Genomic DNA, 22,712 nt, shown 5'->3' on the forward strand with positions numbered 1-22,712 from the left:
CGCACACACGCAAAGAAGAGATTGGGAGGCTCTCTAGTCTCCAGTGCGTGGGAAACGCGCAGTACCACCGAATGTCCACGCATGCGTGTGAAAGTCCTAGTTTGGTTTTGGATAATTAATAAAATCTATGCATTAACCTTTGTCATGAGATGTGATATGAACTAGGTTGTTGCAATCTATGGAGCATGGTGGCACTCAATTAGTGATGATGATCACATGAAATAATGAAGATGGCCACATGTGATGATCAAGTGCTCTACTTGGAAAAGAAGAAAGAGAGAAAAAAAAATCCTATGGAGATCAAGGCAAATGTATAAATAGGAGTTTTGTTTTAGCGATCAAGACACTATAGAGAGTGATCACATTTAGAATAGATGGCCGTACTATTAAGAGGGGTTCTTAACTAGATAATTCGGTCATCTAGTGCTACTAGGTGTTGGACTTCATGCATTGCATTTAGACCTAGTGCACATCGAAGAGCAAGTGAAAATATTTTATCGAAAATGTTTTGAGAAATGCTAACTTAGCTCTAATATGTTTTGAGAAAACACTTTTAGAGTTAGCATTGCTTGCGGGGAGTAGCTCAAGTTGACGTGGATCGAAACACGACAAAGTTTGCAACTTAGAGAGCTAGTGGTGGTGCCTGGGTGGCACCGCCACCACTTGTCCGGTGCATCGTCATCCCTATGGCGGTGCCCACCAGGACCTGACAGAGAAGGGCCGCTATGGGCTGGTCACAAGACACAACGGTGTTCATCGCCATGGGCACGGCGGTGCGCCGTCACTGCTTGTCCAGTGCCACCGCCCTGTTTCACTCGAGGGCAACAAGTTGGATTTATAGCCGAGGGGGGCACCGTCATGGTCACCGCCATGGGTGTGGCGGTGCACCGCCCTAATTATCCAGAGAGCAGTGTTTTTGGGGCTCGGCCAGGGTGGCACCGCCACCCCCTGTCCGGTGACCAACTAACCGTTGGTCGACTGTTAGGGCACCGTCAGCCCTATCTGATGACCGCACCGCCCTGTCCGGTGCCGTCGCAGAAAGTAGCTATAAGGGGTAACGACTCTATTTGCTAGTGTGGCTATAAATAGAGGGTGTGGCCGGCCTTGGCCACCCTTTTGGCACCTCATACACTTGTGTACACCCTTTGAAAGCGGAGCAACACACTCCACTCACTTGTTCATTTGATTTCATCATCTTGAGTGAGATTGGAGAGTCTCTAGTGCATTGCATTGAGTTGCATCATCTTGTGGCACTAGTTGGGTGATTTGGGCTGGTGTGAGCTTGTTACTCTTGGTGTTTGCCGATAACTAGACGGCCTGGTGATTGGAGGATCGTTGAGCGGAGTTGGTGATTGTCTCCGGCCTCGATCGGTTGTTTGTGAGGGGTCTTGTGCCTTTTTCGACGGAGCGCCAAAGGCAACTCTAGTAATTGTTCGTGTCATTGAGCTACCTTACTTGTGGGTAGATTCTTGCGGTATCCAATTACGTGGACGAGGTTCGTACAACACCTCTTAGCCGTCATACCACCAAGTGTTGGTCGACACAATGGGGACTAGCGTGCCTGTAAGCACGTGAACCTCGGAAGAAAAATCTTGTGTCTCTTATGTGATTGGATTTCTTTCGATGATTGATTGTCTTCACATTGTGATTGGTTTATTCCTCTACACGGCGGTATAATCATCCTACTCACTCATTTACTTTCCCGCAAACTCTATAGCAAGCTCTTTAGTGTAGCTAGAATTGAGAGCTTGCTTTGTTGCTTAAATTCATCTAGTGGAGCTCTTTAGTGTAGCAAGTGTGAGAGCTCTGAGTAGTGACTTAGCCAACTGTGTGCCTAGTGATTATAGTGACTAGAATTGTTGGATAGGTGACTTGCAACCCTTTAGAGCTAGAGCAAGTTTGTATGTTGCTATTTGTCATACTAATTAAATTGCTCTAGTGATCTTGTAGATTTTTTTAAATAGATTATTCACCCCACTTCTAGCCATATTAGGACCTTTTAGCGTATACCCTGCAAATTCTAGAAAAAATCTAGAAAATAGGTGCGACACCATGGTTTGAATCCGGTAGGTAGCATCCCGCTAGACTGCCCTACCACTGCATCACAGGGCCATTCGCGCGAGAGTAGTTAGCTGTGTTTGGTCCGACCATCCTCGCAAGCACAGGTGAAGCTCCCATAGGGAGACCCATAGACAGCACAACTGAGAGAATAGGCTGTATGCTGCCATCTGGTGCAAAAAGAGAAAAGGTTCTTTTACCTCCTCCAAACTATTATTGCACTATAATTTTCCTGCTTGAATTTCACAAATAGACATTCTACACCCTTGATTCTTATAAAACAATTTAAATTACCATGGGGCGGTTTGAAGTGGTTTTCGAGGTGATTTTATCCTTTTTCGTTAAAAAATCTGGTAAACACTAGATAAAATTTTCAAACACATAAAAATGCCTATAAGCTTCTAAAAGTTCCAAAACATTTAAATATATATTGGGACTAAATACATGCAAATAAAATATTTAGATCTCATGAAAATATCTCTAAAAGCTTCAAAAATTATATTTACCTCTAGGAAAATGAGAAAAAAATATAAAAAATTATAAAAATCCCCAAAACATTATAATAGATGTCTAAACACATTTTTTGAAAATTTTAAAAACAAACACATGACATGCAACCCGCATAAATGCATAGTATGAGCACATGCAGCGTTGTCCCCATGTTGGTTGCATCTTGTTTTTTTTGTTGTTGAAAATTTTCAAAAATAGTTTATACATTAGTTATAATGTTTTGTAAGTTTTTATTGAAATTTTGTATACTTTTCCCATTTTCTTATAGCTAAATATAATCTTTAAAGCTTCTAAAGGATTTTTTTTGCAAGCTCAAAATATTGTATTTGGGTTTGTCGTGTCTCACCCTGTTTCTAGTATTTTTCTTGGAAACTTTAGAAGCTTAGAATCATTTTTCGTGATTTATAAACATTATCTAGTATTTGTCGGGTTGTTGTTTAACTAAAAAAGATGAGGCCAGTTTGAAAACCACTTTAAACTGAGTTAGGGGGTTAATTTAAAGGTTTTGGTAGTTGAGCGCCATAGGATGTCCGGTTTTGAAGGCTTGTTAAAAAAAAGTCTGGATTTAAAGTTCGAGAAGAAAAATTAGACCGTTTTAATTGTTGGGGAGGTAAAATGAACTTTTTTCATTACAAAATGGAGGAACACGAATAGAAGTAATAAGGGCAGCTCAACACTGTTGGCTATAATAGCTTATTGCATTAATTAGGTTGTACAATTTGATGATGTAGCAAAAGGGTTATCCAAGAGAGAAAATGATTTTTTATCTACTGAAGCTATTCTTAGTGCTAAGTTTCCTGCATTTTTTCGAAGAGTGAGGTGTGGATGATGAAACGAAGCGTGCTCCGTAGTACGTATTTTAACGTGTTACGAAATGAAATATTTCCTGTGGAGTTTTATTCAGTTTTCAGCACGTGGGTTGGAAATAATACGGTTTTCGTCTGCATGAAACTCATATCCTCTATCTTCTCATAATTTCTATACCATATCATTATTTTTGATGATGTATGTGTATCTCTTTGTTGCCTAAACCCAGTCCTTCCGTCTCCCATTGAAAGGAGCAAGATTAGCGTCCGGCCGATTAATTGGCTTCCATCCGCATGGGCCCCTTCGCAGCTGCCGTAATGCCGCTGGGTCGGTTCGCCGTCCCATCGCCTAATGCGTGCGCAGGAGAAGGAAATCGCACGGACGGCCGGCGGCTCCATAGAGACCCATCAACAGCCCAACCGATAGAACCGATTTTTTTTATATTTTGGTCTTTTTTTTTTAAGTTTCTTACAAATAGACCCCTGGGGAAAGAATTCAGAAAATGGACCCTTAGCTCAGCGCCATTGATGCTGGCGCCGAGCTGCTGGGTACGGTGAAAATGCCTGCCAGAGGGCTCGACGCCGGTCACTTTGGCGCCGAGCCTCCTGCCATTTAAAAGTGCATGCAGTGCAGTGGCAAGTAGTACATGCTCACTTTTAAAAGTACATGCAGCGGCGCAGACTGACACAGCTTATTCAATTGGACTTGAAGAGTCACATCAGAGTAGTACATTCAATGGGGACCGTGTAGCGCATGCAGAGGAGCAGATGGTGCAGCGCATTTAATTACTTGAAGAGTCACATCAGCTAGCCCCTATTTATTTGCGTATATTTGTTTCTTGTACGGGTAAATTACATCTCAGTACAGGAAAAGGTAGGTGGCTAAGATAGTTGTATCATTGAGAAATTAAATATACTAATATGATCTACCCTCCCTGTTTTAAATTGGACTTCATCAATGATCAGTCTTAAGCCCGTATCTTAGTGATTTCAGTTTTATTCCTCTGCTCTTACTAAAAATAAGACTGGATGTGATTGAAAGTTAAGGAAACAACAGAATCCGTGATTTCTAAAAGCAAAATGGAAAGCAAACATGGCACAAACAGCAGAGGTGCCAAAGAGAAATTACTAATACACACAAAGTTATTCGATAGAAGAAATTCAATATCTAGAGCCCCCCAAATGGTTGTCTATCGCCCTGTTCGTTTGGTCGTAAACAATCGTTTCAGCCCCAGCCAAACATGTTGTATATTGTGCATTTTAGGACCTATAATATACGTATTTAACAAAATAGAAATAATATTTTTAAATAAAAGCAACGGCAACTCACTAGAGTTTCAACATAAAATATAGAGAAAAATATTTAGTAGATAATAAGAACTAAAATTGAAAGCTGGAATAGATTTATGAGGTCATGACATATGTCATTATAATCTGTAATACAACCTAGTCATTGCTGCCCCCCTTTTTTTTGGTTTTAGAGTCTAATTCATCATTAGTTCCATGCATGTAGCTGAACAAAAAATGGAAAAGGAACTAAAAGAACGTGATGACAAATATGTTGAGCTGGATACCAAGTTTCTGAGGCTTCACAAGCGTGCAAAACAACGTATACAAGATATACAAAAGGTAAGAAGTAACCAATTTTTTATCTGTCCTATCTTCACTTTAGCTTGAAAATAGTAGATCTTTTACTTCACTGCCTCAGTCTCTCCCTAAATATGGAATTTTTCAGCTGTCCTATGTGTACATTAGTTTGAGAATAAACTAGTACAATTTGATTCAACGATTGTTGTGGTGTAATCGACTCTTTGCTGCCTGTTTCTCATGTTTCATAAATATATTGAATTATTGAATCAAGAAGTTGATCTTTAGTGTTTTTTCCTACACATTTACATGAAAAAGATGACCTAGAAGCTCGGTTTAATGAAGTTAATCAGAAGGCTGAGCAGGCTGCTTCTCTGCAATTAGCAGCACAGCAGGAACTGGAATGTGCTCGTCAGTAGGCTAGTGAGGCCTTAAGGTCAATGGATGCTGAAAGGCAGCAGTTGCGGACAGTGAACAACAAGTGAGTGACTTTATTAATCTCACTGTACAATGTATGTGTCATCTTTTAACATTGTGCAAATATAGCACTAGGCCTGTCGTTTCTGTACTTGCTTAGGGTGGGTGAAACTGAGTGGTACAGTTAGGCTGTGTTTAGTTCGTGAAATGAAAATTTTCGGATGTCACATCGGATGTTTCGGGGACGTCGGAAGGGGTTTTTGGATACTAATAAAAAAACTAATTACATAGCTCGCCGGGAAACTGCGAGACGAATTTATTAAGCCTAATTAACCCATCATTAGCGCATGGTAGTTACTGTAGCACTTATGGCTAATCATGGACTAATTAGTCTTAAAACATTCGTCTCGCGATTTCCAACAAAACTGTGCGATTAGTTTTTTCGTCTATATTTAATACTCCATACATATGCCGCAAGATTCGATGTGATAGTTTGGGGTGAAATTTTTTAGAACTAAACCAGGCCTTATATGAAACATGAATATGTTGAAGTGCAGCTCCTACATGCGCTGCACGGTCCCCATTGAATGTACTACTCTGATGTGACTCTTCAAGTCCAATTGAATGCGCTGTGTCAGTCTGCGCCACTGCATGCACTTTTAAAAGTGAGCATGTACTACTCGCCACTGCACTGCATGCACTTTTAAATGGCAGGAGGCTCGGCGCCAGAGTGACCGGCGCCGAGCCCCCTGGCAGGCATTTTCACCGTGCTCAGCAGCTCGGCGCCAGAGACGCTGGCGCCTAGCTCGGCGCCAGCATCAATGGCGCCGAGGTAAGGGTCCATTTTCTGAATTCTTTCCGTCAGGGGTCTATTTGTGAGAAACTTTAAAAAAATGTCAAAATATAAAAAAATTCGGCCGATAGAACGGCCCATATCACTGTGTAGTATTTTTTTTCTTCTAAATAACAAAATTGACGGACACGAGCAGAAGTACTCCAAAGCTAACGGTGAACATAAGCACAAAGCACACACGACGACACAGGCTGATGAAAATAAATAATTGATACAGTGCACCAAATTGACACGCATATCTCGCCCAACTGCAAATCGTCAGGGATTGAAATACACAAAAAAAAAGGAAAGGAATCCTCCAGGCCATTGCACCTTCCACGTGACGATCAACGTGGTGTTGGCGCAGCCGCAGAGCGAACTCCGTACGAGTATCCGATCGAACCCACACCCCAATCAGTGCGCTCCGGGCTCGATCGGAAGATCTTGGCTGCTAGCCTGCTACCAACGGGACAGTGCCACAGTGGTGCAGTGGAGTCGTGGGCTACGAAAATCGATGTGTGCGTGTCTCTGTTGGGTACTGCTAGTGGCGTGCTAGTGCTAGCCGGCTAGGGCCTAGGGTATCTCTTATTACTTTCGTCAAACGCCCTGTTCGCTCCTTGGTTTCAGTCAGCCCAAACCAATTAATCAACAGTGTTTTTCTTTCATAATAAAATAGCATCAATCAGTCCAAACCAGCATAGAAACTAACCAGCGAACATACCGAAATTTTCCAGACGATTTTGTTTGGTTAGTAGGAGTAGCTCGGCGACAAGATCGACAGGACGACGCTATAGTTAACCCATCATTGTATTGGCTTATTATTAGTATTATATATATATTACGTACTATGTTTGGTTAGCAATAATAATGCTGTCACGCCGGCTGAAGCTGGCCGCGTCGCAATCGCAACACGCAATGCGCAGCCGTTCCAGCACAGCATGCATCAATCAGTGCGCTGCCGCCATTCGCCACACCACAGCAGGGCATGGTGGGCACGGGCGCACGGCACGGGGCACGGGCATGGGGGATGGGCTGGCTAATCGCAAAGGACCGGCCGGCAGTGAGTCAGTGACAGGGTTGCCATCGCCACCGCCGAAATAAACGAAGCCGTCACCTATCGCTATCGGCCACGTGATGCATGCATCTATCATTTGTCACACCGTGCACCGGGCCTGCAGCTCACCAACAACTCCGACTATTGTAGTTTTCCTAGAGCTCTACTAGTACAGCTCTAGGCGACTTTATTTATAGCCTGATTTCCGGCGATGAGCGTGACTTGTTTGTTGTACGGAGTAGTTAAAAAGTAAAGTCCCGCGAGGTACACGCGTGTGACAGGGGTCAAGTTCGGCGTACACTAGGGCCTTGTTTGGTTGATAAAATTTTTTTAGAAATGGTTAGTAATTAGTGTCCAATCATAGTCTAATTAGGCTTAAAAGATTCGTCTCATGAATTTTGTCTAAACTGTGTAATTAGTTTTATTTTTTATTTATATTTAATGCTTCATGTATGCGTCCAAACATTCGATGTGACGGAGAATCTTAAAAAATTTTGCAAAATTTTGGGAACTAAACAGGCACTAGGTATGGTATGGCTGCGTTTAGTTCACGAAATAAATTTTTTTGATGTCATATCGGATGTTTTGGGACGTCGAAAGAGGTTTTCGAATACTAATAAAAAAAACTAATTACATAGCTCGCCTGGAAACTACGAGACGAATTTATTAAGCCTAATTAATCTGGCATTCGCTCAAGTTAGTTACTGTAGCACTTATGGCTAATCATGGACTAATTAGTCTTAAAACATTCGTCTCACGATTTCCAACTAAATTGTGCAATTAGTTTTTTTTCGTCTATATTTAATACTCCATGCATGTGCCGCAAGATTCGATGTGATAGTTTAGGGTGAAAATTTTTGGAAACTAAACCGGACCATATTATGCTTGCGTGAACAGTTTTGCACTTCCTTCCTTTTAACCTTATGCTCAATTATTATCATTAGTTGTTGTACCGAGACGTCAAAGGATCGTACTGCATGAAATTACTGTCCTTTTAAGTTTTATTATGGAGTATTATTAATCCATCCATCCCAAAGGTCTATCTCTTTTCTATAAAGTTGGTTAAAGTTGAGACGGTTTGAATTATAGTGATTCCAAGAATTAATCTATTTTAGAACAAAGGGAGTAAATATTGTTATAATAAACATATATGGAAGTACATATGTTGATGCTATTGTTCTGTAAAAAGCATTTATGAACTTAGGAAGTATCTCCAATAGTATCCTATTTTTTCTTTCTAAAAACAAGTTGTTTTGCAAGTCCTAAAAAGGTATTAGCAGGAAAAAAAAAATAAGGTCGTCTCTAAGAGTTTTCAATAATCCACTCCTAAAATGTAGAAGACAATTTTACATCAAGAATCTTATGTTATTTTTAAATTATTTTAACCATTTTTATATATTCTTTTTCTCTCGTACATTTGCATCAAGAACCCTTTTCTAGTCCTTATTCTTTTCCACACCCTTCCACTTTGGATTGACCCACCGATTCGTATGGAAAAGTAGTATCCGCGCGACCGCGACGATTTTCCAAGTGTATAAATTTTAGAAGCATGGATTAGAAGTTGTTGGAGAGGAGTTTTTTCTCGTCTTATCAAAAACTAAGGATCCAAAAGGAAAGTAGAGTACTCTTTAAGGTGCTCATTTCTTTTTGGACGGAGGCAACGTATCAGAAAGTTTGACCACGCACGCTTGAGAGTTGGAAACAAAAGTTAGAAAAATGGCATATGGAATAGGCGAGTAGCTTGTGGACTACCACACTACTAGAGAACAAACTTTAGAACGATGTTTTAATTTGGCATTAGCCTTGGCATTTTTTTTTGCCCCCGGAACTAAAGGACCACCAACCGGGACTAAAGGTCCCTGCCCAACGGTCGTCCGCGGGGCAGGGGCCTTTAGTCTCGGCTGGTATTACAAACTGGGACTAAAGGTAAACCTTTAGTCCCGGCTGGTAATACCAGCCGGGACTAAAGCTTTTAGTCCCGGTTTGGGTGATGCCCCGGAAATAAAGATTAATCTTTAGTCCCGGTTTGGACCCTTAACCGGGACTAATAATCCCGGCCTATAATTCAGCTCATTTCTTCCTCCCCGAGCCCGAGCCATTCCATTCAAACTCACTGCCTCTGTTTTTCAGCTTGCTGTTGTTCTTGCTCTCTCCCCCTCCATTGGTGTTGCTCTTCGATTTTGGAGGTAACAAACTTAATCCTCTTATGTTTTATCAGTAGCTTATCTCATTTTGCGATGTAGATGCATGTGTAACTTTATATGTTGGACTTTATTATGATTTTATATGTAAACTTAGAAAATTGTAGAAAATCCGTACTAGTTGAACTTGCGGACCGTGTTCAAGTCGGCGAGCATGTTCTCTGCCGAGCGGTAACGGACGTCAAGGAGGAGCTTTGATTCTACGAGGGAGAGCGGCAACGGCCGTGGAAGACCGTGTTCCCTTTCTCGTAGAATCGGAGCTCTTCCTGACCTAGTACGGTGCCGTCCGGTAGAGAAATGCTCGCCAAGTTGATCACGTAAGCAAGGTCAACTAGTACGGATGGTTATTTATTGAAACATGTTTTTGAGCTATAATTTAATGGATATTTGATAACTTCAGACCTACAAATGTCATCTACAAATGTTACTATCCTCGGCAACCTAAACGTCCGTGAGCTCGCCGATATCGAGCAGGCCACTTAGAATTATTTTTTCTATGAAATGAACTACTTAGAAATCATGCCTTTTTTTAGAATTAAATTTTCCATGAAATGAAAAACTTAGTAAATAGTTAGAAAATTATAGAAAATCCGTACTAGTTGAACTTGCGGACCGTGTTCAGCTCGGCCAACATGTTCTCTGCCGAGCGGCAACGAACGTCAAGGAGGAACTTTGATGCTACGAGGGAGAGCGGCAACGGTCGTGGAAGACCGTGTTCCCTTTCTCATAGAATCGGAGCTCTTCCTTGGCCAAGTACGGTGCCGTCCGGTGGAAAAATACTGGCCAAGATGATCACGTAAGCAAGGTCAACTAGTACGGATGGTTATTTATTGAAACATGTGAAATCCGTACTAGTTTTGTTTAAATATATCATTTTAGAAAATATGAAATTTACACTAGTTTGCAAAAATAAGTATAGAAAGTAGATGACAACCGGTACCGGATCATCGGCCTCTTGTTCGGTTGTGAAACGACTGAGGCCAGAACTCCCTCTCATTATCTGCGGCAAGTGTAAGCAGATGATTGTGATGGAGTACCGAGTCAAGAGACAGGGACCCAACAAGGGTCGTGTTTTCTACAAGTGCCCGGATCGCGATGTGAGTTTCTTACGCATTTTATCTTTATGGCTAATTGACCTACTTTTATTGAATATTTTTGACTAAATAGTTTTTTGCTTTAATTACAGTGGGAGGGCAATGGATGCGATGGTTGGTACTGGGAGGAAGATTATGCTACATTCGTGTAGAATTTGGGTGCGCTTGAGGTAGCGGCTGCTGCTGATAAGGCAGTGAGCCAGTAGGAGAAGCTTATTGATATTCAACAGAAGAATGATTTGTCTGTTTTAGTTACGTACGATCATGAAATAATTATGTTACTGAAGTGCATTGTAGTTTTAGTTTGTTTAGTGATAGTTGGGATTGCTTACGTTGTAGCCAGACTTAGTTAATTAATCAACCATGTGTGTGTCATTTATGTTGTGTAATAAAATACTAAATTATGTTCAAGGTTTTCATAATTTGTCGTGTAATACAGATTATGTCCATGCGTACGTGTATATAATTATCCTCACATGTAACTTATATTTATATATAGATTCTAGATGTCAGAGCTCCAAAGAATACAAGACACCAGTGTTGGCTTCATTGATCCTTATATCGTATTCAAAACCGGTATTATTGTCAAGGAGCGATGGGTATCTGAAGCACAGAAGAATATCATGATGTTCTTCGTGAAGCAACACGATAAGACAATAATACTTTTCCCATACAACTTTGAGTAAGTGTTAATAATAATGTAGTCTACATATTTTATGTAATATCAATACAACTTATATGCATGTACGTATGTGTATAAACCAATACAGTTTTCACTAGATACTCATTGTCATTGAGTTAAACTCAAGTCGGTTACTAATCTTTGACTCGTTGAGAAAAGAACGGGCACTATACCAAGATATGATAGACATTATCCAGGGGTAATTTCGATCTCTCGCGCACAACTATTATTGAATAGATTTTGCCATAATTTATTAACGATCGTACATTATTGGTCGCACAGGGTTTGGAAAGAGTTTATTCGGCAACATCGCAAGGATTGCAAGGCACCACTTAATGTAGTTAAAATACCAGTAAGTTGTACTATATACACTTCTCCACGTGTTTAATTACTATATCGTACTTCAATTTACGTGTGAGATGATGAGAATAATCTTCTTCTCGTACTGTGGTGTTTGCGGCAAGAACCAGGTAATAACTTGTGTGGATACTACGTTTGTGAATTTATCACTGCGCACATAAGAAGAACTCCTGAAGATGTCCTCAGAGTACGTATATATCAATTTTTATTTATTTTTAAATGAATATATATACATATATGTGTATTAATACTTTTCCTTTTATTTCAAATGCAAGACTGAATGGTTGAAATGAAGGGTCATGCAAAAAGACCATCTAAAAGCAGTTCAAGAGTCAATAGCAGGATATCTTCTAGAAAAAGTGCTAAATCCCAACGGCGAGTTCTACTTTGATCCTAAGGAATAAATGATGTAAATTAAATGTTTATTGATATCGTTATTTTCGACAACAAGATTATGAAAGTGTTGTATATATACATATATATATCTATAATATATATAGTTTCATACTTTATTCGAATATAATAATGCTCAAGATGAGAATTAGATGTAATTATACGCATGCGTGTATTTATATTAGCAGCATAGAATACGTACATAAAACATATTATATATTAAACAAATACGTGTAACTGAACTGAAAACAAATTAAACAAAAAAAATGAAAAAGAAAAGGAACCTTTAGTCCCGGTTGGGGTTACCAACCGAGACTAAAGGGTGAACCGTTAGTCCCGGTTGGTGTTACCAACCGGGACTAAAGGGTACGCCAGGTTGCTCGGCTGGAGGGACCAATCGGGACTAAAGGTCCCTCTTTAGTCCCAGTTCGATGACTCGGGACTGAAGGTTCCACCTTTAGTCCCGGAATCGTTGTCCCGGCGCGGTAACCGGGACTAAAGGCTGTTACCGCCCAGAACAACAAGTCCATTATGTAGTAGTGTACGGTAGAGTTAAAAGCGGCAAATTTTAGTTGCAACACACTAGTTGCTACGAGCAGTGCTAGCAGAGCCGTATGCGTATTCTAATGGTACCTTCTGCCATTGCTGTACATTATTCAACTTCAAACTTCTGCGTTGTCGGTCATCTGCCCAGGTGTATCTATTTTTAATTCCGTCTGCACTAACGTGTTCTACGTAACGAGCGAACAAAACTAGATCCCACTTGTATATGTTTCGAAGAATTTTTTTATAGTAGCGATTTATGTATATTAACTTATAATTTACAACTTATACATAAAAGTTATAAAAACATAACTTATGTACAAAAGTTATTAAACACAAATGAATGAATTAACTTATAACTTATGCCAAAAACTTAAAATACAAAAGTTATTAAACAAAAAAGAATGAATTAACTTATAACTTATGCCAAAACTTGGAAACACAAAAGTTATAAAAACACAACTTAGGTACAAAAATTATGAAACACAACTTATGTGTATAAGTTATTCTACAATTTATATACGTAAGTTATTCTATACAACTTGCAAACGCTGCCCACCAAAGTTCTGATAAAAAACTTATGCTAATAAGTTCTGCTCTGCAAAATGTTATATTATAAAAGTTGTGATATATAAGTTGTAGTAATAAGTTAGGCACAAAAATTATGTGTATAACTTAGTAACTTTCGAAAAAAGGGGAAAATTATGTGTATAACTTGCTTGTATAACTTAGATATATAATTTGAGAAATGACTTAAATGTAAAGTTGGACGTACCAGTTATATTCAAAAACTTAGATGTATAATTTAATATCGTAACATATTAGCAGAAATACAAAACTATGTACGAAATAACTTGTGTAAAAAAAATAAAAAGGTAAAAAAAAAATAGAAAACAAAAGAGAAAGATGGTGGAGACACGTGGGCTCGTTTGGTCCGATCATTCGCTGGATTAGAAACCGGTGAACGAACGCGGGAATGGAATTGGGTGCGTGCACGGTTCGTGGTAAAGAGCGTAATTTCTCCTGGAGCCCACGTAGGTCGGACAGAAGGCAGTATGCAAACGGTAAAGATCTAGATCTATCGTCGTGTTGTCGTCAACGTGGTAAAGAGCGTCATTTCCCTGGAGCCCACCTAATAAGGCTAATAATAATGTCTTGTCAACGGGCTTGAATAGTATGCAAGGCGGGGCTGCTAAGAGATTTGGTCGTCGATTCGTGCAGCGTATGTACCTACTGCTGATATGCTAGAATAATGTGCCTGCTTGTGGCGTAGATTTCTCTGTGAAAGATAAGATTTCTGGAGCAAATGCCAACATGCATTACAAAAAGCGTCAAACGCCTCAAATCACTCGTGAAGAGGAGAGAGACATCTTATTACAAGCGGAAAAAGGGGACGAAATATATAGGAAACGGGACCCTCCAATCATATCCAACCAATGACGGCGACGTGCCGGCATTTTACTCGCTGCCCGGGCCGGAGGTAGCTTTGGTGACGCCGGTGAAGACGACACTTGTGCCGAGCAGCTCCGTGCCGACCTCGGCGGTGAAGGTGTCGTAACGGAGGAAGAGCTCGACGAGGAAGAGCCTGCCGACGAGCACCACAAAGTTCTTGCCGGGGCACTGCTTGTTGTGGACGCTGGGGTTCTCGGTCTCGCGGCCGTTGGACCAGTACACGTACTGCAGCAGCTTGCTGCCCTCCTCGCCGACGAACCGGTCGGGCACGAACTCCTTGGCCGTGGCGCCGAACACGCGGGGGTCCCTGGTGGCGCACGGCTGGTAGCCGAACAGCATCTCGCCCTTCTTCACCTGGAACACGGCGTCGTGGCTCTCGATCTGCAGGTCCTTCTTGGCGTGCCCGTACTGGAACTTGACGGGCGGGTCCAGGCGCAGCGACTCCCACACCACCGACTTGGCCAGCTCCATCTTCTCCACCGCCGCCAGGGTGACCTTGCCGCCGGCCTCGGCCACGGCGCCGCGGATCTCGTCGACCAGCTTCTCGTGGAGCTTCTCCCCGGCGCTGGCGACGTTGGCCAGGAGGCCCGGGAACAGCACCTTGAGCCCGCCGTAGCTGTTGAAGGTGGTGGCGAAGAGCAGGTTGTGGCAGGCCTCCTCGCGCGACAGGCCCAGGCCCTCGGCGGTGTCCAGCGCCTGCTTCGCCGCCGTGGAGAAGTACTTGTACAGCGCCTTGTAGTCGCCCTTGACGAGGAAGGGCGGGAGGTGGAACGTGTGCAGCAGCGGCTCCTCGAGGACCATGGGGAGGCCGAGCGTGACGAGCGGGTGGAGCTGCCAGATGAGCCACTTGGCCGCCTTGGTCGGGCCTCCCTTGCCGAGGTCCGTCGCCGAGGGCCGCACGCCGAAGTAGGCCTCGCCGATGAAATCGAAGGAGGTGACGTCGTTGAGCTTGTTGAACTCGGCCTTGCCGGCCTTGGCGAGCTCCGACTCGACGGTGGCGAGCAGCGCGGAGAAGTTGGAGCGGAAGGTCGGTATGACGTCGTCCTTGCGCGAGAGCAGGAGGGAGAAGAGCAGCTGCTTCACCTTGGTGTGGGTGGTCTCGGAGGGGTCCAGGTAGGAGCAGACCCGGTAGCCGCCGGTGAGGGAGGTGGAGGGCATGTAGGTGCCCGTGAACAGGTCCTTCTTCTCCACCTTGTCCATGTCGAAGAGCACGGGGAAGCTCTTGGCGTCCAGGACCGCCACCACCCGCGGGTCGCGCGCCATGAAGGGGCCCGGCGGCACGTTCATGCGCACCACCGTGGAGCCGTAGCGCTCCACGCGGGACTCGAAGTACTTGTCCTGCCCCTGGAAGTAGTAGAAGTCGAGGCGGTCGCGCACGGCGCCCACCAGCGGCAGCCCGTAGCTGCCCGGCACCTCCTTGGGGGCGCTGGAACCACCATCGGAGCTCGCCATGGAGGCTTGGATGCTTGCTTCCGATCCGATCCGATCCCCTACAAAGGAAACTCGACCTCTCTCGCAAATCGCAACTAGCTAGCTAGCTGCTTGGATGCTCGCTTCTTTCTAATCGATCGCTGTGGGCTCTGCTCAAATTCGATCGTCCCCTTCACTGCAAGGGGGCGTTTGAAGGTTTTCGAAGGACTGGAGGAGACGTTGAGTGCGTCTTGGGTAACGCGAGGGCGGGGGTACAAATAGAAATAGCCCGGGCGCGGCATGGCGCGGCGCGCGGGAGAGAAGGCCGTGGCAACTTGGACCACGTGCTACTGGTACGTGTGTTCCGCGTGCGCCTTGGGCCCTTGCTTGGCCTGTTGTGGGCCGACCTAGCTACAGTATACTGGTAGCACGGGTCAGCGGTGAAGATCTCGACGGGGCAGCGGCAGATCGACATCGAGTGGTGGCATGGGTGAGAACGGTAGCGCCTTGGGACGCGTTTCTCGCGCTATCTAGCGTGCTTCCGGAGCTGCGGTACGTCCATGTCCTCGCTTGGCGTTGTTCGTGCGATGACCGGCAGCAAGGGCGGGCGTGTGATGTGAATTGCAATTTTCAACCAGAAAAACTTAGGGTGCAAGTGCAAGTCCATCGCGAGATTTACTCAACACCCAACGAAAAGGTCGTCGTCCAGCTGCGATAAACTACTCCTACATTTGCATGTATAGTTTGGGATCCAAGCAACTAATTAAGCAAGTGAGGGAAATCATGCACAACTTGAAGTGATTTCTTATGTTCACCCGATGTTAGATCCTATATATAGTACTAATAGTAGGTAGTAACAGGCTAACAGCATTGTTAGGATGTCGTCTAGTCTAAAAACCCAAAATATTTGAGGAATATCGTGTCTGGCGTTTGACTGTTTCAGCCTCGCCGCTGCAGAGATAAGTAAAAAGGACCCACGTGCCATTCTTGCATTTTCACCGGCCTGGATCTCGACACGATGTTTCCGACTGCTATTATTCAACGAAAACAAATTTCCTTGCAGTAGCGTAATGGTTTTGCTCCGGTTTTCTTGCAAGGGGGCGGGGGACCATCGATCGTTGCTTGCAGCTGTTCTCATTCACATCAAACGTACAAATTGTTCACGAAATATAGGCACCATGTCAACTGTGGAGGCTGTTCGGCTGCCACGCTTTATGTCTTTTTCTTCTTCTGAATACGTAAATAATTTACATATCATTGTAATTAAGAAGGAAAATGTAATTATACAAACAACATGCTTTTGATAAGGTAAGTGGTCTTACGGCTATGACTGGCCTAACACATCTTCTTTTTTACGACGGTTGCAGACTATCATTCTATAAGACTATTTTAATTCGATATTACATAAATAATAAACGACCAAACCAAGAAAAACACCTCATGTCAGATCTATCTATCTATTGCTACTGCTGCGGCCTGTGGATGGTCGGAGAGGGCTTGCTGCTGAGACGGAAGCTGCGGTTGATGACGATGTACTACTGCTCCAGCAGCGCCTCTGGTTTACTCCGTGCTTGTATTTCTGCATACGGCCAGGCCGGGAGGTGCAGATGTACTACTGGTCGGCTGCCCGGCTTGATGCGTGTCGCGACAGGTGACTTCACCGGTGAGGCGGCTGTGATTACTTGTCCGCGTGCATGGAATGTAGCTAATGGTTTGTTTCTCTCTCCTAAACTTCAGTCCCTGTCCTATCAGATATTTAGATATATACATAGAGTATTAAATATAGACTAAAAGATAACTAATTGCACAAATTATGATAAATTTGCGAGACGAATTTTTTAAGCCTAATTAATCCATGATTTGATAATGTTGTGCTCCATGTAATACTTGATGTAACATTCTAAACTTTAGCCCTAAATTTAAACACCACCTTTACCCTTATCAACTTTATCTGTGATGCTGAATTTCTGATGAGACGCACGACGTGTTACCTAGTGGGTATATTTTATTTTTATATCCATCAGAAGCAAATAAAAAAAATATTTTACCTTTACTTACTCCCTCCGTCCAAAATAAAAATATTATTTTCACCATCACTGGACCGCGGACAGGCGAGCGCGGGACGGACTGGATGAAGGGACCTTTGCTACCTTTGTGATCAGGAGCATGGAACTATCGACCACATCATCGCCACGTGATCCTTTACTAGGGAACTTTGGTTTCACGTTCTGCAAGCTCTCGAAATGCATCTTCCACAGGGAGCACCCTCCACGTTCAGTTGGTGGCGTCGGCTTCGTGCTCTTGCAACTGGCCAACGGCACAGAGGTCTGGACTCGCTATTTGCTTAGTGTCTTGGCAAGTGTGGAAGGAGCAACGCAAGGTGTTTTCGAGGCTCGTCAACCACAATCAACGATCTCCTGCAGATCGTTAAGGCCGAAGGAGAACGTTGGATCGACACCGGAGCCACCGGATTGGGAGCGCTAGCAGGGTTTTAGTTGCAGGCTGTGCCGCTCCGGTTCCTCCGTTGTTAATTTATAAATGTAGCCTCAACGGAATCCCGGCACAGCCGGAGTCTGTGTAACATAAACTCTTTCTTCTTAAATGAAATGATACGCAAAGTTTATGCGTATTCGAGAAAAAAAATTATTTTTATTTTTTAAGAAGTCAATCTTTGATCAAATATATAAAGAAGTATTAATATTTATGACGCATAATAAGTATGATTAGATGATGATGAAATAAATTCTATAATAAATTATTTAAATATATAAATATTGATACTAATTACTTTTCTATAAACCTAGTCAAACATTGAAAATATAACTTCTTCTATAAACGTTGGAGATATAACTTTTTCACAGTAATATGCTTATGTATGCCTGTTGGGTGCATCTGTCTGCCAAAGTGCCAATGGTACATGGCCTCAGTATACAATTTTCACTCACAAAGCTAGCTCGAATCGAGTTCATAGAGTTCAACAGAATTGTATGATGTATTCTAAGTTTCTATTCGATGGAATGTTTATCAGCTTGTTTTTTGTGAAATATTAAAAAAGGAAATAACCTACATGTACGTCTGCCTTGACTAATGTTTGAATTAGCAAGACTTTAAGCTTGGTGTGCATCATATGATTAATATTAGTAGTGCACTATGGGCTTAGCATACACATAGATTTCAATGCTTCATATTGGTCCGTATGGTGGTTGTATGATTTACGGGGACTCTATAATTATGTTACATGTCACGAGCATAGATGTAGTGAGATATACATCATCTATCTCAAAATAAATCAACTCTTAAAATCACCCTAAGTTACATTTTTTTTGAGAACACGCTTATGCGCGTATTTCATTAAGAAGCTAAGAGTTTCGAAAACAAGGTAACAGAAACTTGGTAACAAAAACGTTACCAAGCCACCTAGCACTACTGGATCCAAAGGTAAGACACTACATTGTTACAAAAGATAGCTACCAGCACAGCGGCGCTCAAGCTGAAGCACGCGCGAGCAGCCTGGAAAGGTGGGCGTTCCCGGCCGCACACCACCTCTCCGCTTCCTCCTTGATCAACATGGCCAGCCTTGGCGGCGAGGTTGCACCAGCCTGGAACGTCCTATGGTTCCGCTCCTTCCACAAGCTCCACCCAAGCAGTAAAACGAAGGAGTCAAACCCCCTGCGAAAGAACTTCGGGACGAGCTTTCTGTTGCCAATCCACCACTCCATGGCCCGAGCTCCCCAATAGCCATCCAGATTGATGTGTACTCTTGACAAGTAGATGAGCCACACTTCTCTACTAAAACAGGAACCCAAAATGATATGGTCTAGGGTCTCAGGCTCTTGATCGCAGAAAATGCAAAGGTTTGAATCTTGCAAACCATGGCGGAAGCGGCGATCCCCGGTCCAGCAGCGGTTGTGCATGGCTAGCCAGTAAAAGAAGCGAACTCTTGGCGGGGCAGGTGTTTTCCAAATGAACTTTGCACCAAAGACCATGGAGGATCCAAAGAACATTGCTCCATAAGCTGAGGCAGAAGAGTACCTTTGGTCCGGCGAGGGCGTCCAACAGAACGTGTCTGGCTCCAGCGATAGCTGCACCTCCTCCAGGAGGTCGCAGATACGTGATATGTCCAGCAGCATCTGCATAGAAGCTGGCCCCCGGATGTGACGCACCCAGGCATTTTCGGGCAGGGCCTCCGCCACCGTTGCCCGTCGACGCCTCCTCCCAACTGCAGCAAACGCAGTAGGTGCCTCGCGCTCCAGGCTGCTACCATTGAGCCAACGATCCGTCCAAAAGAACGTGGATCGGCCGTTCCCCAAGCAGTGCAGCGGTGCGGCCTGAAAGAGCGCCAGCACAGCATGCTCTCCAGACGCCGGCGCTCGGCCGCTAAGTCTGTCCTTCCACACCCAGCGAACTCGGAGTGCAACCCCTGCCTTTCTCAAGTCAGTGACACCGAGCCCACCTAACACTTTGGGTCGGCACACCTTGAGCCAAGCCACCTTACATTTTCCTCCCGCCACAGTGTCTGTGCCAGCCCAAATAAAACCCCTCCGTAGCTTATCAATCATCTCAATTGCCCACGTTGAAAGGCACAAGGCGATGGAAGTGTGTACAGGTATGGCCGAAAGGGTGGATTTGACAAGTTCCGTGCGTCCAGCAGCATTTAGAAGATTACCTTTCCAAGCTGGTATTCTTGCAGCCACTTTATCAATGAGAGCCTGCTCATCCGCTCTCTTGAGCCGGCGCACCGAAAGTGGCACTCCCAGGTAGCAACATGGGAACGGTACTATCTTGCAAGCAAGAATGCGCTGCACTCTGTCCATATCTTCCTTGGAGCAGTGAATTGGTGTAGCCATACTTTTGTCGAGGTTGGAGAAGAGCCCAGAGGCAAGGCCGAAGATGGACAAGGCTCCTTTGATTGACAACATATCACTCTCAGATGGGACTACAAAAATGACCAATTCATCGGCATATAAACTGACTCTGGCCCCTGGAATTCCAGCTAGCGGTGTGAGGTAACCGTGTTCTTCGACCCAGGTCAGGAAGGAGTTGAGTACCTCCATGACCAAAACGAACAGCATCGGCGACAGAGGGTCTCCTTGCCGTAGCCCCCTAGCATAACACACCCTCCGGCCTGGCTTGCCGTTGAGGAGAATCCTTGTGCTTGCAGTAGACAGAAGCATAGTCATCCAGTTCCTCCATCTCAGCCCAAAGCCCATATGCTGTAGCACCTCCAGAAGGAAAACCCATGCAACCGAATCAAACGCTTTGGCCACATCCACCTTGAGCAAACACACAGGTCATCTTCAATTTGTGCAAGGATTTGCACGTGAGTTGAACATCCCTAACATTGTCATGTATGCTTCGGCCCTTGATGAACGCACTCTGATTATTCCTAACCAGATCTCCTAGAACAGTTGCCAATCTGTTGGCCAGGCACTTCGTTATGAGCTTTCCAAAACTGTGCATAAGACTAATGGGACGATAGTCACAAATCTCGGTGGAGTGGTCTTTCTTCTTGAGTAGCACCATTAAAGCCTCGTTAACAACATGGAAGCTGCGGTGATCCAGCGACCAGAAAGCATGTAACGCGTTCATGATGTCCGGTTTGATCACCTCCCACGCAGATTTGTAGAAGAGACCAGTTAGCCCATCAGGTCCGGGGGCCTTGTCATTCGGCAGTTCCTTGACCACCCGTGTTACCTCTTCTTCAGTGAACATAACCTCCAAAGGCCGGGCATCCACAGACCGGACCCCCAAGGCGGCCAGGTCCAGCCTCCTGGACCGCACGAAATCTGTACCCAGGATCGAGTTGTAGTGGTCATACAAAGCATCTGCCATGGAGTTGTCAGAAACCACCTCAGTACCTTGAACAGATAGAGAGACAATGCGGTTCTGTCGCTGTCGATGGCAGGCCTGAAGATGGAAGAAGCGGGTATTTGCGTCCCCCTCCCTTAAGAAAGTTACTCTCGAGCGTTGCCTGGCAATCGTGCGTGACAAAGACGTCAGCCCAAGAACTCTGACCTTCAGCATGCAGTGACCCTAAGTTACATTATTTTCGGTTTGACCAGCTTTATATGGAAAAATAACAACATTTAAGACACCTAGGGATGACAATTATGTGGACTGTAAGTCAATCCGGGCCGGTGAGAGATGCATACAGTGGTTCTATTATCGATATCCACTGTATGCATGATTGTGACAGGAATGAGTTGCGTGATTGATGAGTGCTAAGTAATGCCACAATATCCACCCAAATCGTTCACTTCCACGCGTGCTAATAAAGTGACGCCCGGTGCTGTGCAGGTTTACTGAGTGCTAGGACCGGAAGTAGCTTTGGTGATGCCGGTGAAGACCACCTTGGCACCGAGCGGATCTTTGGCGACCTCCAGCTTGCTCGCCTGGGGCTGAAACGATCCTATACGATCGTGGATTATTACTGCTGGCTGATTTAGTGTGAGAGAAAAATACTATCATGACTAGAAATTTATAATCGTTTACGACCAAGCGAACAGGCTGCTCGGCGGTGAAGGTGTCGTAGCGGAGGAACAGCTCCACGAGGAAGAGCCTGCCGACGAGGATCGCCAGGTTCCTGCAGGGCGCCGAACACCGGGACCCCGTAGCTGCCCGGCACGGGCCGCGCGGTGATGGAACCCAATAACGCGCTAGCCATGCTCGCTACTACGTACCGCTGCTGTGATCGAGATGCTGATGCAGATAGCTACCTTGCTCTGTTCTGCACTACTACCGTTGAGTTCGGAGGGGAGACGTTCGTAATCGTATATGATGGTACGTTATTAGCTTACGCAATGCAAGGAGCGAACTGAGCGGGTGTGCAAATAGGGCCACTCTATCCACAGATGAAGTGCGCTATTGGTACGTGTTATGTGGGCCAATTATAGCTTCGTGCACCTCTGAAGTTATTACCATCGTGTACGTCTAATTGGGAGATAGCGAGCATCGATGTCTAGTTGTCTCTCAGTGTTTATCACTCTAACAACTTTGATTCATAGCAGCCCTAATTTTCATCAACATGGCAATATTATGTATGTTTCTATTTTTATTATGTTTTGTACAATTTGAATTTCAGCTTCAAATATAAGTAAATTATTTAATTATGAAGTATGCAGTTAGCTGCATGCTTTCTAAATGATGACATAGGTGGTGGGTAATAGCGAAATACCCCTACCATTCCAAATTCTAAGTCGTTTTGACTTTTTTTATACATCCATTCTATGCATCTAGATATAATAATGTCTAGATACATAGTAAAATGAATGAAAAAAAGTTAAATTGTCTTATAATTTGGAACGGATGGAGTA

At 44.0% G+C, this 22,712-nt stretch overlaps 1 protein-coding gene across 1 annotated transcript; it reads right to left on the reverse strand.

Annotated features, from left to right (window-relative positions):
• Positions 1–13,803: 13,803 nt before the first annotated feature.
• On the reverse strand, positions 13,804–15,661 carry LOC136535210 (allene oxide synthase 2-like). Its single transcript, XM_066527518.1, has one exon. The coding sequence runs from the start codon at positions 15,439–15,441 to the stop codon at positions 13,996–13,998; it is 1,446 nt and encodes a 481-aa protein (XP_066383615.1). The 5' UTR covers positions 15,442–15,661; the 3' UTR covers positions 13,804–13,995.
• Positions 15,662–22,712: the final 7,051 nt, after the last annotated feature.

This window comes from Miscanthus floridulus, chromosome 2 (genome assembly GCF_019320115.1).
Source record: "Miscanthus floridulus cultivar M001 chromosome 2, ASM1932011v1, whole genome shotgun sequence".
NCBI lineage: Eukaryota > Viridiplantae > Streptophyta > Magnoliopsida > Poales > Poaceae > Miscanthus > Miscanthus floridulus.